This window comes from Peromyscus maniculatus, chromosome 1 (genome assembly GCF_049852395.1).
Source record: "Peromyscus maniculatus bairdii isolate BWxNUB_F1_BW_parent chromosome 1, HU_Pman_BW_mat_3.1, whole genome shotgun sequence".
In the NCBI taxonomy this organism is placed as follows: Eukaryota; Metazoa; Chordata; class Mammalia; order Rodentia; family Cricetidae; genus Peromyscus; species Peromyscus maniculatus.
In genome coordinates, this window is record NC_134852.1 from 37,084,561 (window position 1) to 37,098,471 (window position 13,911).

Here is a 13,911-nt window from a genome sequence, read left to right on the forward strand (position 1 = left end):
CATGGTGACCCACGCCTTTAGTCCCAGCACTCCGGAGGCAGAGGCAGGCAGATCTTTGAGTTGGAGGCCAGCCTGGGCTACAGAGTGAGTTCCAGGACAGCCAAAGCTTTTTTTGTTTTTTTGAGACAAGGTTTCTCTGTGTAGCTTTGCGACTTTCTTGGAACTTGCTTTGGAGACCAGGCTGGCCTCGAACTCACAGAGATCCACCTGGCTCTACCTCCCGAGTGCTGGGATTAAAGGCGTGCGCCGCCACTGCCCAGCGATTTCTAAAATTGAAAATTGAAGCATTCCATGTACAGGTGTGTTGGGGGGGGGGTATGTGGATGTTAAGTGCAGGTGACATCCAATCACTTGGAGCTGGAGTCACAGGCAGTTTCAGCCACCTGAGCTTGGATCTGGCGCTTAACACAGCCTCCCAGCCAATGTGTAACGCTTTTGTAACCCTGGTGAGCAGCTTGGGAGTCCTGTATGGTTCTGAGAGTCTTAGCCATGTAAATCTCCCGAATCTCAAGAGCTTCCTCCTTCCTGTGTTCAGTCTGGAAGAAATAGGTACAAAGCTGGCTTCTGCAGTGCCAGCTGCAATTTTTTTTCTTGAGCCGCTATGGGTGGCACGTCCTTCAGTAGGCCAGTGGTTCTCAACCTTCCATGCTGTGACCGTTTAGTAAAGTTCTTCATGTTATGGTGATCCCCAAACAAAAAATCATTCTCGCCGGGCGGCAGTGCACATGCCTTTAATCCCAGCACTCAGGAGGCAGAGCTGAGGATCCCTGTGAGTTCTGGGCCAGCCTGGTCTACAGAGCGAGATCCAGGACAAGCACCAAAACTACACGGAGAAACCCTGTCTCAAAAAAAACCACAAAACAAAATAAATGATAATTTTCGTTACTACTTTGGAACTGTAATTTGCTGCTGTTACAAACCGTAATGTAAATGTTTCCCGGTGCTCTTAGGGGACCCCCAAAGGGGTCATGACCCACAGATTGAGAACCACTGAGCTCCATCTCCAGCCCTGCCTTATGATAGAACCCTGAGGTTGCTGGAGGGTGGGGCTGTGCGTGGACCAGTGACAGGTCTCGTGGCTGTCAGCTGTCCCTTTAAGCTCTGCAGTTCATGATGCAGCAGGCCTATAATCCCAGCAGTTAGGAGACCAGGGTTCAAAGGTCACTCAGTGTGGGCTACAAGAGTCCTTGCTTCAAAAACCTCAAATCGGGGCTAGAGCAATGGACCTATTAGTATCCAGTGCTTGCTGCCTAAGCATAAAGACTTGCACTCAGTTCCCAGCAGCCGCTGGAAAGCCGGGCACAAGCACTCAGAAGCCAGAAAGAGGATCTCTTCAGCTTGTTGAATTGGCAGGCTCCAGATTTACTGAGGCTTTTTTTCCTCAAAAAATAAGGTGGTGCCAGGCATGGCAGTGCATGCCTTTAATCCTAGCATTTAAGAGACAGACAAGCATATCCCTATGAGTTCCAGGCCAGTCTGGCCTATGCAGACAATCTCAAAATTCAAAACACAGACTGGGTGGCAGTGGCGCACGCCTTTAATCCCAGCACTCAGGAGGCAGAGGCAGGAGGATCTTTGTGAGTTCGAGACCAGCCTGATCTACAGAGCAAGTTCCAGGACAGGATCCAAAGCTACACAGAGAAACCCTGTGAGTGTGTGTGTGTTGGGGGGGGGGGGGCGGGGGATTCAAAGTACAAAGCCCAGCATTCGGGGCGCAGAGGCAGGTGGATATATCTGAGTTCAAGGCCAGCCTGGTCTACAGAGTGCGTTCCGGAACAGCCAGGGCTACACTGAGAAACCCTGTCTCGAAGAAACAAAAACAACAAAAAGAAAAGAAAAAGAAATAATAGTGGCTGGGAGAGATTTTCGCACACCTTAAATCCCAGCACTTAGCCGGGCGGTGGTGGCGCACGCCTTTAATCCCAGCACTCGGGAGGCAGAGCCAGGCGGATCTCTGTGAGTTCGAGGCCAGCCTGGGCTACCAAGTGAGTTCCAGGAAAAGCGCAAAGCTACACAGAGAAACCCTGTCTCGAAAAAACAAAACAAAACAAAAAAAATCCCAGAACTTGTTAGTCAGAAGCAGGCTGATTCATATGTCGAGTTCCAGGCCCAAGGCTACACAAGTCATACCAGATATCATAAGTGTTAACAGCGTGCAGCAGATGGTAAAGGCGCTTGCTGCAAATGATTTGAGCTCAATTTCTTACGCTTACATGGCGTAAAGAAACGACTCCTCTAAGTGGCTTTGTGACTTCCATACGTGTGTCTCGGCACACGCACACGCACACTAAACAAAGTAATTAAATGTGCGGAGTCTGAAGGAAGCAGGTCAGATGTGCACGCATACCTCACGAGGAGGCCCGGATTGGAGGGGCTCCTTTGGTAATTTAAAGCACTGGTGGGACAAAAGGTAAAAGGCAGGTGCACAAACCCAGCCATTAGCATCTATCCTCAGGCAGAGAGGGACGTTTTGCAGATGCAGGGAAACTTCCTGGAGGAGGTGGTGTCCAAACTGCTTGTGATGGACGTGCAGGAGTTGGCCAGACAAAGGGTCATGTCTGGGTGTTTCCCGCAGAGCACTAGAAAGCCACAGGTCTTCAGAACTTGGCGCAGTCCAGTACAAGGGCGGGGCAAATCACACCGACCTCACTACGACTCCCCAGACCTGAACCCCATCTACCTTCCAAAGGCTCGGTGTTTCCCGACAGCTCGCCCACGCACCCCATTTCCTCCTGAAGTCTTTCCAGCCGGGAGAAGCCAGCGCACGATGACTGACGTTCCCGAGAGCCAATCGCTACTGTCCAAGCGCTGCCCGCCTCCTTGTGGGCCAATAGCCCCTGTCGTTCTTCACCGTTCTCTTGCGGGGAATGGGGTAGGAGCCGTGTAACGTCAACTTCACTCAGCCAATAGCAGCGAGGGGGAGGCGGACCGTCCTCGTGATAGACAGCTCAGTTTCTTGATATCCGCTTAGCGCGGAGCCCGCCGGGAAGCTTCGAGGCGGAGCTGGCCGGAAGGAGGCGGGAAGACTTGGTGGGATATTACCCAATCATCATGCGCACTGGTTAAGATAGACAGGCAGTTGTTCCCTTCCTAGCCGCCAGGAGGGGATGGTCCTTTGAACGCGCGGAGGGGCGGGCACTTGAGGCTTGATAGACGGGCATACCATCCAATGGCAGTGTGACGCTTCCAGATGGACGGCTTTTCTGGCCAATAAAGACTTATGGCGGGGTCTCGGGGGCCGGGCGGTGGACCCTCTGGTAAAAGGCGGTCCCCGGTCAGGGGGGAGAGAGAAGAAAGGGGGGGTCTCGGAGGCCGGAGGACTTGGGTGAAGATGGCGGCAGCCGAGGCCGCGAACTGCATCATGGAGGTGAGTAGCTGGGCTCTTCGGGCCCGTGGGGGGGCGGCGCGCGGCGGGGTGTCCGCGGCCCGAACCGTGGAGACGGGGCCTTGTGTGTGCTGGGCCTCGCGTAGGTCCGCATCGCGGGGTGTGTGCGATCGTGGCGGGGGTGACCCCCGCTTGCGGGGCTCCGGGACCCCGCAGCTGAGCCGGGGGCCGCCGCACGTGGTCGCGGGCCGGGGGCGCGCCTCGCCGGGCCGCACGTGGTCGCGCCGCGCGGCGTGGGGCGGGGGGTGTGCCGCTCGGGGGCCCCGCGGGCTCCACGTGCGGGACAAAGGCCCCGCCCCCGGCCCGGTGACCTGGGCTGCCCTCGGGAGGGCCCCGGGGTGCCGCCTCCGTCGGCCACCCGCTCACCCGGGCGTGGGCGTCCGTGCACCCGCGGGCGGCCTGGGCATCACCCCCGCGCCGCCCTCTCCCCAGCCCCGGGCGCCCCTTGTGCGGTTGCTGGGGGTGGGGGATGGGCAGGGCCCTGTGACCTCGCTTTGAGGGGATGGTGGGGCATCGCCACCGAGGAGCTCCGCATCCGGCGCCGGGCACCCCCTCGTGGTCATTGTGGGCTGGTGAGAGGGGCGTCTTTTTCCCGGGGCGTGGCCCAGAGCCCACCCCTCCTGGCAGCGCCCTCGGGTGGATGGATGGATGGTCAGAGGTCGGTCTTGGGTGGAGGAGTCCCCCTGGCTGTGTGGGGACACAGACCAAGGGCCCTCACCCCCCCAGAACCCCTTTTTTGCGCAGCCTGAGGGTGGGAGGGGACTCTTTTTGAGGATTTAGCACCTGGTTTATTTGCTCCCCGTCGTGTGTTCCATCCCTGAGCTGTGTTCCTCAGTCTACTTTTTACTTAGGTTGATGCAAAATGGGTCTGGCAGCCGGGGGTGGGGGCGCACGCCTTTAATCCCAGCTGAGGCTGAGGCAGGCGGATCTCTGTGAGTTCGAGGCCAGCCTGGGCTACAGAGCAAGATCCAGGACAGACTCCAAAGCTACACAGAGAAACCCTGTCGCAAAAAACTAAAATAAAAATATAAATAAATAAATAAATAAATAAAAAAAATGGGTCTGGTCTTGAACTCGCCGTGTAGCCCAGGCTGGCCTTGAACCTGCGTCTTCTTTCCTTAAGCCTCTCGAGTAGCTCAGATGACAGCTTCCCCAGCAGGCCTGTAAGGCAGGTCCTAGTGCCAGGTTTCAAACCCTCGTCAGTCAGTTGTTAACCTGCTGGTATCCGTACTATTGAAAAAGGCCCGCACGGGAACTCCCCCCTGGCTGTGGGGAACTGAGAGCAGCAGGTCTTGGTCTCTGAAAGCCTTGGATAGCAGCCGTAGATGGGATATAATTTGATGTGGCCCATACCTCTTCAGGCTCTCTGGAGAGGAAGGTCAGTTGCTGGGACACCTGCCATGGGGATCAGTTAGCCCACGGGGTCACTGAAGTGACCCTGGGCCTGGCACTTGTGGACAGATTAAAAAGAGAGGGCTGTTTCAGTGTGGGGTTCCAGGTGGGCTGGCCCCACCTTTCCAAGGCATGTGTTGTACCACTGGGTGACACCTCTCCTCAGGGGTCAGGTTTGTTCCCCACCCAGGTGGACTTGGGGTGGTGTGCCTGCTGTGGTGTGGTGGTATGCCATGTTTCTCTAACGGCATCCTCTTAGGGCAGGAGACGATTGTGGTAGGGCAGCCAGGTGCCCAGCACCCATTACCTGTCAGCCCCTCCCTCTGGTTTATTCATGGCACTTCAGCCTGGCGTGTGTGTGTGTGTGTGTGTGTGTGTGTGTGTGTGTGTGTGTGTGTGTGTGTGTAAATGTCATCTAATCTAGGGGGGATTAAGTGGTGAAGGGGAGCAACAGCTGGCATTGCTCATGTGCCCTGGCAGGTATTCGCTCCTCTGGCCTAGATAGGGTAGGTGTATGTGGCCAGTCATCTGACCAGAGAGAGACAACATGGGGCGGGCCACCATCTCTTCAGCCAACAGCTGGGACAGGAGACCCTTCCTTTCCTCTCCACTCCTCTCCCTTCCCTGCCCACCACAGCCTCACTGTTTGCTCCTGCTTCCACCACTTCATGCCCAGGAAAAGCCAGCCTGCAAAACACTCACTGCCCCAAAGGCCTTCCTTCCCCAGCCACCCCAGTAGCTAATCCTTTTTCCCTGTTACTCTCTCCTAGAATTTTGTAGCCACCTTGGCTAATGGGATGAGCCTCCAGCCGCCTCTTGAAGAAGTAAATATCCTTTTGTGAGACCCCAGCCCAGCCCACTCCACATAGGCATACCCCGATACACCAGGAGGTCTAACCATCCTCTTGCTTCAAACCAGTTTCCCCTGCTGTGCCCCCAAAACACATAGGGCAGACCCCTTCCCGGCCCCAGCTGGCTCCCCAGAACCATGGCTGCTTCCTTAACTCCATCTCCAGCCCCCTCCCCGGCTTTCCCTGTGTCTGCCCTGGCTCTGCCCTCCCTTTCCTCCCTCCCCAGCTGTGGGCTGAGCTAGAGACGGGGCAGAGAGCCTGGAGAGATGGTAGGCGAGGCGGTTGCTCCCTGGATGGTGCTCTGGGTGGGTGCTGGAAGTGGGAACCTTCCCTGGGGAAGGAAGGAAGGAAGCTGCTGGAGGGCTGTCCTGGTGTGGTGAGGCCTTCTCCAGGTTGAGGAGGCTCTGGGGAGCCCACTGTGACCCCTTTGCTACTTCTCTCTCTCAGGTGTCCTGTGGCCAAGCAGAAAGCAGTGAGAAGCCCAATGCTGAGGACATGACATCCAAAGACTACTACTTTGACTCCTATGCCCACTTTGGCATCCATGAGGTGAGTGAAGACTTCCCCTAGAGCCAGTAAGTACATCCTGAAGGGCTGCATGGTGGGACAGGTGGTGAATGTCTCCACAAGGGCGCTGCTACCAATCTTCCCCCGTCCATTGCCTTGGAGACTGAGGTTAGTTAGTCCAGTGCTCTGCAGGCCAGTCTCCTGGCTGCGGGTAGAGTGTGGCGCCTGCTGCATGCCGCAGACCTTAGGATGAGGTCAGGGCTTGCTGGTGTCGGGCGCCCTCTGGTGATTGGTGGTGGAACTTAGCCTATTGCTCATACTACATTAGCTTTCCCCAACCCTTCTGATGGAGGAGATAGGGTTCAATGCAACTGAAATGGCATTCTAAGGAATCCATCTTTTCCACAGACCTTTTTCTGCAAGCCTGTCCTGTCTTGGAACTCGCTCTGTAGACCAGGCTGGCCTTGAACTCCACCTGCCTCTGCCTCCTGAGTGCTGGGATTAAAGGTGTGGCCACCACCGCCTGGCTCCACAGGCTTTTAAAAGACTGTTCTACTGGGAATGTGGCTAAGTGGTGGAGCGGTTGTCTAGCACATGCTGGACCCTGGTCTCTGTTCCAAGCATCATTAAGGGGAAAAAATGGAAAATATACATAAAACAAAATTAAACTTTTGGGAGTTTGAAGACATACCTCACTTATAAAGGTCTTGCCATGCAAGCATGAGTTGCAGAGTTCAATCCCCAAACCCACTTTTTAAGCCAGGCATAAGGTTGGCAAGATGGCATGATGGCCTGACCTTGGTCCTTGGAACTCAGAGTAGATGGAGAAAGTTGTTCTGTGACCTCCATGTTCTGTATGCACGGTAAGTTTTAGAGCACTGGACTGGAGAGATGGCTCAGCGGTTAGGAGCACTGGCTGCTGCTCTTCAGAGGTCCTGAGTTCAATTCCCAGCAACCACATGGTGGCTCACAGCCATCTGTAATGAGATCTGGTGCCCTCTTCTGGCCTGCAGTCACACATGCTGTATACATAATAAATAAATAATTCTATAAAAAAAAGTTTTAGAGCACCAAGCATAGTGGTGTGTGCTTGTCCAGCTGCCAGGTCTCAGACACCATGTCAAAAACTAAGGTGGCTGGAGCCTGAGGGGACACCAAGAGTTGACCTCTCTTCCCTGCATGTGCTGTGCAGCCTGCTTGCTGCTCGTCTCTGTCTGCTCCTTCTGTGTTAACTTGTTGGAGCTTGTCTTAAACTTTTGCCCCTCCAGGCCAGGTGGTGGTGGCGCACATCTTTAATCCTAGCACTTGGGAGGCAGAGCTGTCAGATCTCCGTGAGTTCAAGGCCAGCCTGGTCTACAGAGTGAGATCCAGGACAGGCTCCAAAACTACACAGAGAAACCCTGTCTCGGGAAAAAAAAAAAAAAAAACAAACCACTTTTGCTCCTCCAGACTAAGTTTCCCAAATAGCCAAGGTAACAGGCCAATACCAAGTTCCTTTTGGTGATCTAGGCTGGCCTTGAACTCAGGATCTTCCTGCCTCAGCCTCCTGATTCATTCCTGGGTTTTGGGTGGCATTGATAGAACCTGGCCAGCTGATAAAGGAGGGAAAGAGTCTCTGAGGAGTCTAAGCACGAACTGCTCAGCATCAGTGTGGTGGTGACATCCAGGCCTTATGTGTCCTCATTGTGGTCCTCTGTTTCCATACCCAGGAGATGCTGAAGGATGAAGTGCGTACCCTCACATACCGCAACTCCATGTTTCACAACCGACACCTCTTCAAAGACAAGGTGGTGCTGGACGTGGGCTCGGGCACCGGCATCCTCTGCATGTTTGCGGCCAAGGCCGGGGCCCGCAAGGTCATTGGGGTGAGTCTCACAGAAAGGGGCTTGCTGGGGCTCGGGTTGGTGGAGGCTGTAGATGGTGGAGAGCAAGGATTGGACTCAACCCTTCTTTCTTCCTGCCTTAGATTGAGTGTTCCAGTATCTCTGATTACGCTGTGAAGATCGTCAAAGCCAACAAGTTAGACCACGGTGAGGAGGAGGAGGAGGAGGAGGAGGAGGAGGAGGAGGAGGAGGAGGAGGAGGAGGAGGAGGAGGAGGGAAGGGCTATATAGGAACATCCCAGTCAGTGTCTTGGAGCCTCAGTGAGAGTTAGAGGCCACAGTGGGCAGCTAGTGACTCCTTTGTGTTTGGGGGTGCTGAGGGTGCCAGGCTGTGGGCCCTGGTGCTTTGGGGTTTGGGGGGGAATTGAACTTAGGGCTTCCCACATGGAAGGCAGGAACTCTGCTACGCTGCTGCTTCCCTTAGCTGTCACCTCAGGGCAGTCCCCTCTGACCGTGACTGACACTGCCTTCTTGAGAATCCTACACCTGCCAGTGCGTCCCCAGTGCTGTGCTTTTCCCCACCTGAGGGTTGGGCACCTGCTCCTTTTGTTACAGGCCTCGTTCTCAGAGTCGAATGTGCACGTTTACTTCAGCCTGTCCGTTGGAGGCCTCTAACTCCCTTGGACATTAACCGCTGGCACATGTCATTTCACACCAAACTAGTTGATGATGTGGTTAAGCTTTTTTTTTTTTTTTTTAAAGATTTATTTAATTATTCTGTATACAGTGTTCTGCTGCATGTATGTCTGCAGGCCAGAAGAGGGCACCAGACAGATCTCAATTACAGATGGTTGTGAGCCACCATGTGTTTGCTGGGAATTGAACCCAAGACCTTGGGAAGAGCAGCCAGTGCTCTGAGATCTGAGCCATCTTTCCAGCCCATGGTTAAGCTTTGTTGGTGTTTGTTTTTGTTTTTGAGGCAGGGAATCACTATGTAGATCAGGCTGGCCTTGAACTTAAGAGATCCACCTGCCTCTGCCTCCCACAAGCTGGGATTAAAGGTGTGCGCCACTGCCAACCAGCTACAAAAATACCTTTCAAAGTAAGCACCATCACCCAGATCCCAATAGGTTCCATCTACCCATGCTTGCCTCTTTGCCCTGGAATACACTGAAGCAAAATTCCCATGGACTGTCATATACTTGTAAGTGAAGTTCCTAGTCGCCAGGGCCCTTGTCTAACGGGCCCTCCTGCTGAGCCAGCCTTTTGTTTTGTATTTTGAGGCAGGCTCTCTTACTGTAGCCAACAGGCTTTGAACTTTCAGTCCTGGGGTCTTAGCCTCCTGAGTGAATGGCGCAACAGGCCTGTGCCTTAGGCCGTATAATTGGGGTTTTGTTTGTTCTTAACATATTTATTTGGGGGATGCTACAGGGCATATGTGGAGGTCAGAAGACAATTAATGGGAATCTCTTCTCATTCTACCCTGTGGGTCTTAGGGGTAGATTTCAGATCATCCAGCTTGGTGGCAAGTACCCTAAAACATTGAGCCCTCTTACTGGCCCTCGTGTTAAAAATCTGACCATACCATTCCTTGCTGCTTCACGTCTACTGAAGAGAAAAATATAGTTGTTCTGAGGATTGCTGGGGTAGAAGCCCTGAAGAGTGTTAAACCTGGGCTCTTAGGAGAGCTCCTCCCAGCCCCACAAACAGGGCATGAAGCTGCTGCTGCTCCTGTGTGGCTTGAGCTGGGTCTGGTCTTATAGCCCTTTAATTCCAGCCCGGGGAGGCTGAGGCAGGCAAATCTGGGTTTACGGCCAGGCTGGTCTATATAGCGAGTTCCAGGACAGCCAGAGCCACATATAGTGAGACTGTTTCAAGAGGGATGGGGATGCTGCTTGACCAGTATTCTGGGGGGGGGGGGGAGCCCGCTGGGCCAGGCCTCCCTCTGACTGGCATGTCGTCCTGTGGCTGTAGTGGTGACCATCATCAAGGGCAAGGTGGAGGAGGTGGAGCTGCCCGTGGACAAAGTGGACATCATCATCAGCGAGTGGATGGGCTACTGTCTGTTCTATGAGTCCATGCTCAACACGGTGCTGCATGCCCGGGACAAGTGGCTGGTGAGGCCTGCCTGGGGTCCCCACGGGGCTGCTTACGTGCTGGGATATAGTGGGCACCCCAGCTAAGAAGCCAGAGCAGTGAATAGGGTACCACCAGGTGCTCAGGTGGAGCACACCTTTCTGAGGAGAGGGGACCAAAGGAGGGGTGGAGAGGAGCTGGCGGTGTGGGGCCCTGCATCAGAAGTGGGTCTGCTGTGCAGCAGCGGGGTAGTGACGGGGCAGTGAGGAGAGGAGGAACGCGGGGTGGGGTGGGTGGGGTGGGGAGTCTTTCTCTCTGGAGGGTTCCAGGATCCTAAGAACTGGGACAGCCTGGGCTTGAGTGGGGACCAGACTGAAGGGTGAGGGTAAGACATAGATGGCTAAGGGGTCTCCGTGGAAGGTGATAGCCAGGGAGCACAGTGGGCTGGACAGCTGGGTCTGCTCAGGGGGTGGGAGGCTCTTATTCTTACCCAACTCCTCCCTCAGGCACCTGATGGCCTCATCTTCCCAGACCGGGCCACCCTTTATGTCACAGCCATTGAGGACCGACAGTATAAAGACTACAAGATCCACTGTGAGCTGGGGTAGAGGGTACTGAGGGCAGGCAGGGTGGGCATGAATGCATGGCCTGGCTTCCACAACTCACTGACCCTGTCTGTACCCAGGGTGGGAGAATGTGTATGGTTTTGATATGTCCTGCATCAAAGACGTGGCCATCAAGGAGCCCTTGGTGGATGTGGTGGACCCAAAGCAGCTGGTGACTAATGCCTGCCTCATAAAGGTAACTCACAGCCGTGGGGGTTCCAGGTCCCTGACCTGTCCATTAGAGGCCTGGGGAAAACAGTTTAGCCCACACACCTCCCGGCTATAATACGTGTTTTAATGTGTATGTTTTGATTTGTCTGCATGTGTGTGTGCCTGTTGTCTGGATGTTAGAAGAGGGTATCAGATCTGGAACTGGAGTTACAGGCAATTGGGAGCTGCCAAGTATGTGCTGGGGTTTGAACCCAGATCCTCTGGAAGAGCAGCCAGTAGTGTTCTTACCCACTGAGCTGTCTCTAGCACCCAGAAATAAATCTTAAAAATATCTTTTAAAAAAAGTTTTGTTTTGTTTGTTTGTTTCTTTGTTCTTGAGGGCCAGCCTAGGCTACGTGAGCCCCTGTTTCAGAAACTGGTGGGGTTTGCTGGGTCCCAGTATTTGCTGTGATGGGAAGGGGCCTGACAGTCTGATCACTGGGCTTGCCTGTTCTGCAGGAGGTGGACATTTATACAGTCAAGGTAGAGGACCTGACCTTCACCTCCCCCTTCTGCCTCCAAGTGAAGAGGAATGACTACGTGCATGCATTGGTGGCCTACTTCAACATCGAGTTCACCCGATGCCACAAGAGGACCGGCTTTTCTACCAGTGAGGGCCATGTGGGGCTGGGCCAGGGCCAGAGGACATCATTGCAGTTTCTGTGTGGTGACTAGAAGAAGACGAGGCTTTGACGCTTATGGCTGTCATAGAGCTACTTGGGCGGATAGCTGTCAAGTTTAAGGCCAGCCTGGGCAAGCAAGTTTGTGATACCCTATCTCAAAGAAAAGCAGTTGAAAGTGGAGCCTTAGAGCCTCTGCCTAGAATCCCCCAGTGAGGGGCTGGGGTGTGGCTCAGTGGTGGAGCCCCTGCCTAGAATCCCCCAGTGAGGGGCTGAGGGTGTGGCTCAGTGGTAGAGCATCTGCCTAGAATCCCCCAGTGAGGGCTGGGGGTGTGGCTCAGGGGTAGAGCATTTGCCTAGAATCCCCCAGTGAGGGGCTGGGGGTGTGGCTCAGTGGTAGAGCCCCTGCCTAGAATCCCCCAGTGAGGGCTGAGGTGTGGCTCAGAGGTCGAGTGCCTGGGGTACTCTGGTCCTGGGTTCCAGCACCAGTCCTAGTGAGAACATGGATGAGTGTGAGGCACACACGGGCAGGATGCAGGGACAGCAGCCTCAGCCTTGCTGGCAGGGATCTTGGGGGGCATTGGCTGGTCTCAGAACTTAGCAGGGCAACACCTAGGCAAAGGATGGGATTGACCGTGCCAACCTTTCAGGTCCTGAGTCCCCATACACACACTGGAAGCAGACTGTGTTCTACATGGAAGACTACCTAACAGTGAAGACTGGCGAGGAGATCTTTGGCACCATTGGCATGAGGCCCAACGCCAAAAACAATGTGAGGCTTGGAGGAGAGTGAACATGCTATGTGGGTGTGCAGAAAGATTCTGAGCAGTGTCAGCTTGGGTGATATAGGGGGCACTCTAGGAAGCCCCAGCATGGCTGCTGGGGTCAGTGCCCTCCCACAGGGTAGAGCCACTGAAGTCACCTGACTCCCTGTACAGGTTAAGGTGGTGGACACCAGAGAGCAAGGTGATTCTGGGACTACCCAGCTTGTTGCAGGGGCGGAAGGGGTGTGGGGAAGCTTGCTGGGGCCTGGGGACAGTGGGGGGGCTCTGGTAAGGAGAACAGCACTTGCTGATGCAGACACTGAGCTAGACTGCTCGGCTCTGGGGGTGACCGGGAAACGTAGTGGGGTGAAGATGGCCTGTGGTGTGGTCGCTGAGTCAGGGTGCAGGGTGCACTTCACCCCTGGCTTGGTGCCACACCTGAGCCGTTTTCCTTTTCCCTTCAGCGCGACTTGGACTTCACCATCGACCTGGACTTCAAGGGACAGCTATGTGAGCTCTCTTGCTCCACCGACTACCGGATGCGCTGAGGAGGCGCCAGGCTGGCCCTTCTGCAGAAGAGGGTTCAGGGGCTGGGCTTGGGGGACGGGAGGGTACATCGTGACTGTTTTTCATAACTTATGTTTTTATATGGTTGCGTTTACGCCAATAAATCCTCAGCTGACGGTTCCACTTCTTGTCCTGGGGCTAGGGTGGCTGGGCAGCTTGTCATTACACCTTGGGCTAGGGTTCCTGGCTACACCCAGTCTCTGGTTCCCGTGATCTCTTCTTCCTCACCTGTCCAGGACCCTGTAAGGTCAGGCTAGGGCCAACTGGGGCCCAGCCGTTAGCAGGAGAACTGGGTCTGTTTGAGCCCTCCCTGGCTTCCAGCCACACTGGATTGTGGTTTGGAAGCTGTGTGCCTGTCCATGTCCTGCCCTTCCTGTGCTGTTGATGGGTGGGCTGGGTCATCCTCGTGTTACCAGGAGCAAGGGTGAGGCAGTATCCTCATCCACCAGTGTTTACAGAAGCTGGGTCACCCTGGGCTGGGAACAGGCAGGAACTGGATTTGGATTCTATGTGGCATGGCCAAATGGGGCTGGGTAACTAAAACCAAAGCTCACTTAGCAGGCCTGGGCTCTAGGATGCCCTTGGCAAAGAGATACCAGTCTGGCCTGGCTTCCCGCCTGTGTCTGCTGCACTGCTGCTTCAGACACTAGGTTTCTGGGTTGGCCCTGCCTCCGAGGAGTGCTCTGCTAGGAAAATAGGCCCTCCACAGCTCCCCACCCACCTGCAGTGGAGACGACGGGCCTGTCTGTTCTGGGGTAGGCCCAAGAGACCATCGGATCCAGCGTGGGCAGAGGATGAACGTCCAGAGTAGAATAAAGCCAGACTAACGTGGGTATCTTTTTCTCGCCTTGTGCCTGCCATTCCCTCAAGTTGTCTAGCTTGAATCTAGTCCCCAGTGGCAGCTCTTTCATGTGCCTCAGTCTAGCGGGTCAGCCTGGCCACAAGCATCTCCTAAGAGAGCTGCAGGGTATGTGCGGCCGCTGGCTGTGCATAGAAGAGGGATGTGAGCTCCACCTGACTCGAGGCTGGTCTGGTCCTTCGGCAGACTGAAAAGACCGAGAGACGGGCTTGGGGTGAGGGGATTGGACGCTAGGACTCCAAGGGGGCGGGGA

The 13,911-nt window shown here is 54.9% G+C and overlaps 1 protein-coding gene across 5 annotated transcripts; it reads left to right on the forward strand.

The window, feature by feature from the left end:
- The first annotated feature begins 3,223 nt into the window (after positions 1 to 3,223).
- Positions 3,224 to 12,920, forward strand: Prmt1 (protein arginine methyltransferase 1). Of its 5 annotated transcripts, none has more exons than XM_006986230.4 (11): positions 3,245 to 3,367; positions 5,548 to 5,601; positions 6,076 to 6,177; positions 7,845 to 8,000; positions 8,102 to 8,165; positions 9,932 to 10,074; positions 10,540 to 10,627; positions 10,719 to 10,834; positions 11,308 to 11,458; positions 12,119 to 12,240; positions 12,697 to 12,920. In XM_006986230.4, the coding sequence occupies exons 1-11, from the start codon at positions 3,332 to 3,334 to the stop codon at positions 12,778 to 12,780; spliced, it is 1,116 nt and encodes a 371-aa protein (XP_006986292.1). In that variant the 5' UTR covers positions 3,245 to 3,331; the 3' UTR covers positions 12,781 to 12,920. The 5 variants fall into 5 exon arrangements, with proteins under 5 accessions (XP_006986293.3, XP_006986292.1, XP_076431695.1 ...); XM_076575580.1 differs by lacking the exon at positions 3,245 to 3,367 and adding an exon at positions 3,826 to 3,957; XM_042274631.2 differs by lacking the exon at positions 3,245 to 3,367 and adding an exon at positions 3,873 to 4,043.
- The last annotated feature ends 991 nt before the right edge of the window (positions 12,921 to 13,911 follow it).

Excerpts from the sequence above, each read along its gene's own strand:
- Prmt1 (XM_042274631.2), top strand. The coding sequence starts at position 3,888 with ATGGTGGGGCATCGCCACCGAGGAGCTCCGCATCCGGCGCCGGGCACC. Across the intron at positions 6,178-7,844 it reads CCCACTTTGGCATCCATGAG|GAGATGCTGAAGGATGAAGT; the intron begins GTGAGTGAAGAC and ends TTCCATACCCAG. Across the intron at positions 12,241-12,696 it reads GGCCCAACGCCAAAAACAAT|CGCGACTTGGACTTCACCAT; the intron begins GTGAGGCTTGGA and ends TTTTCCCTTCAG.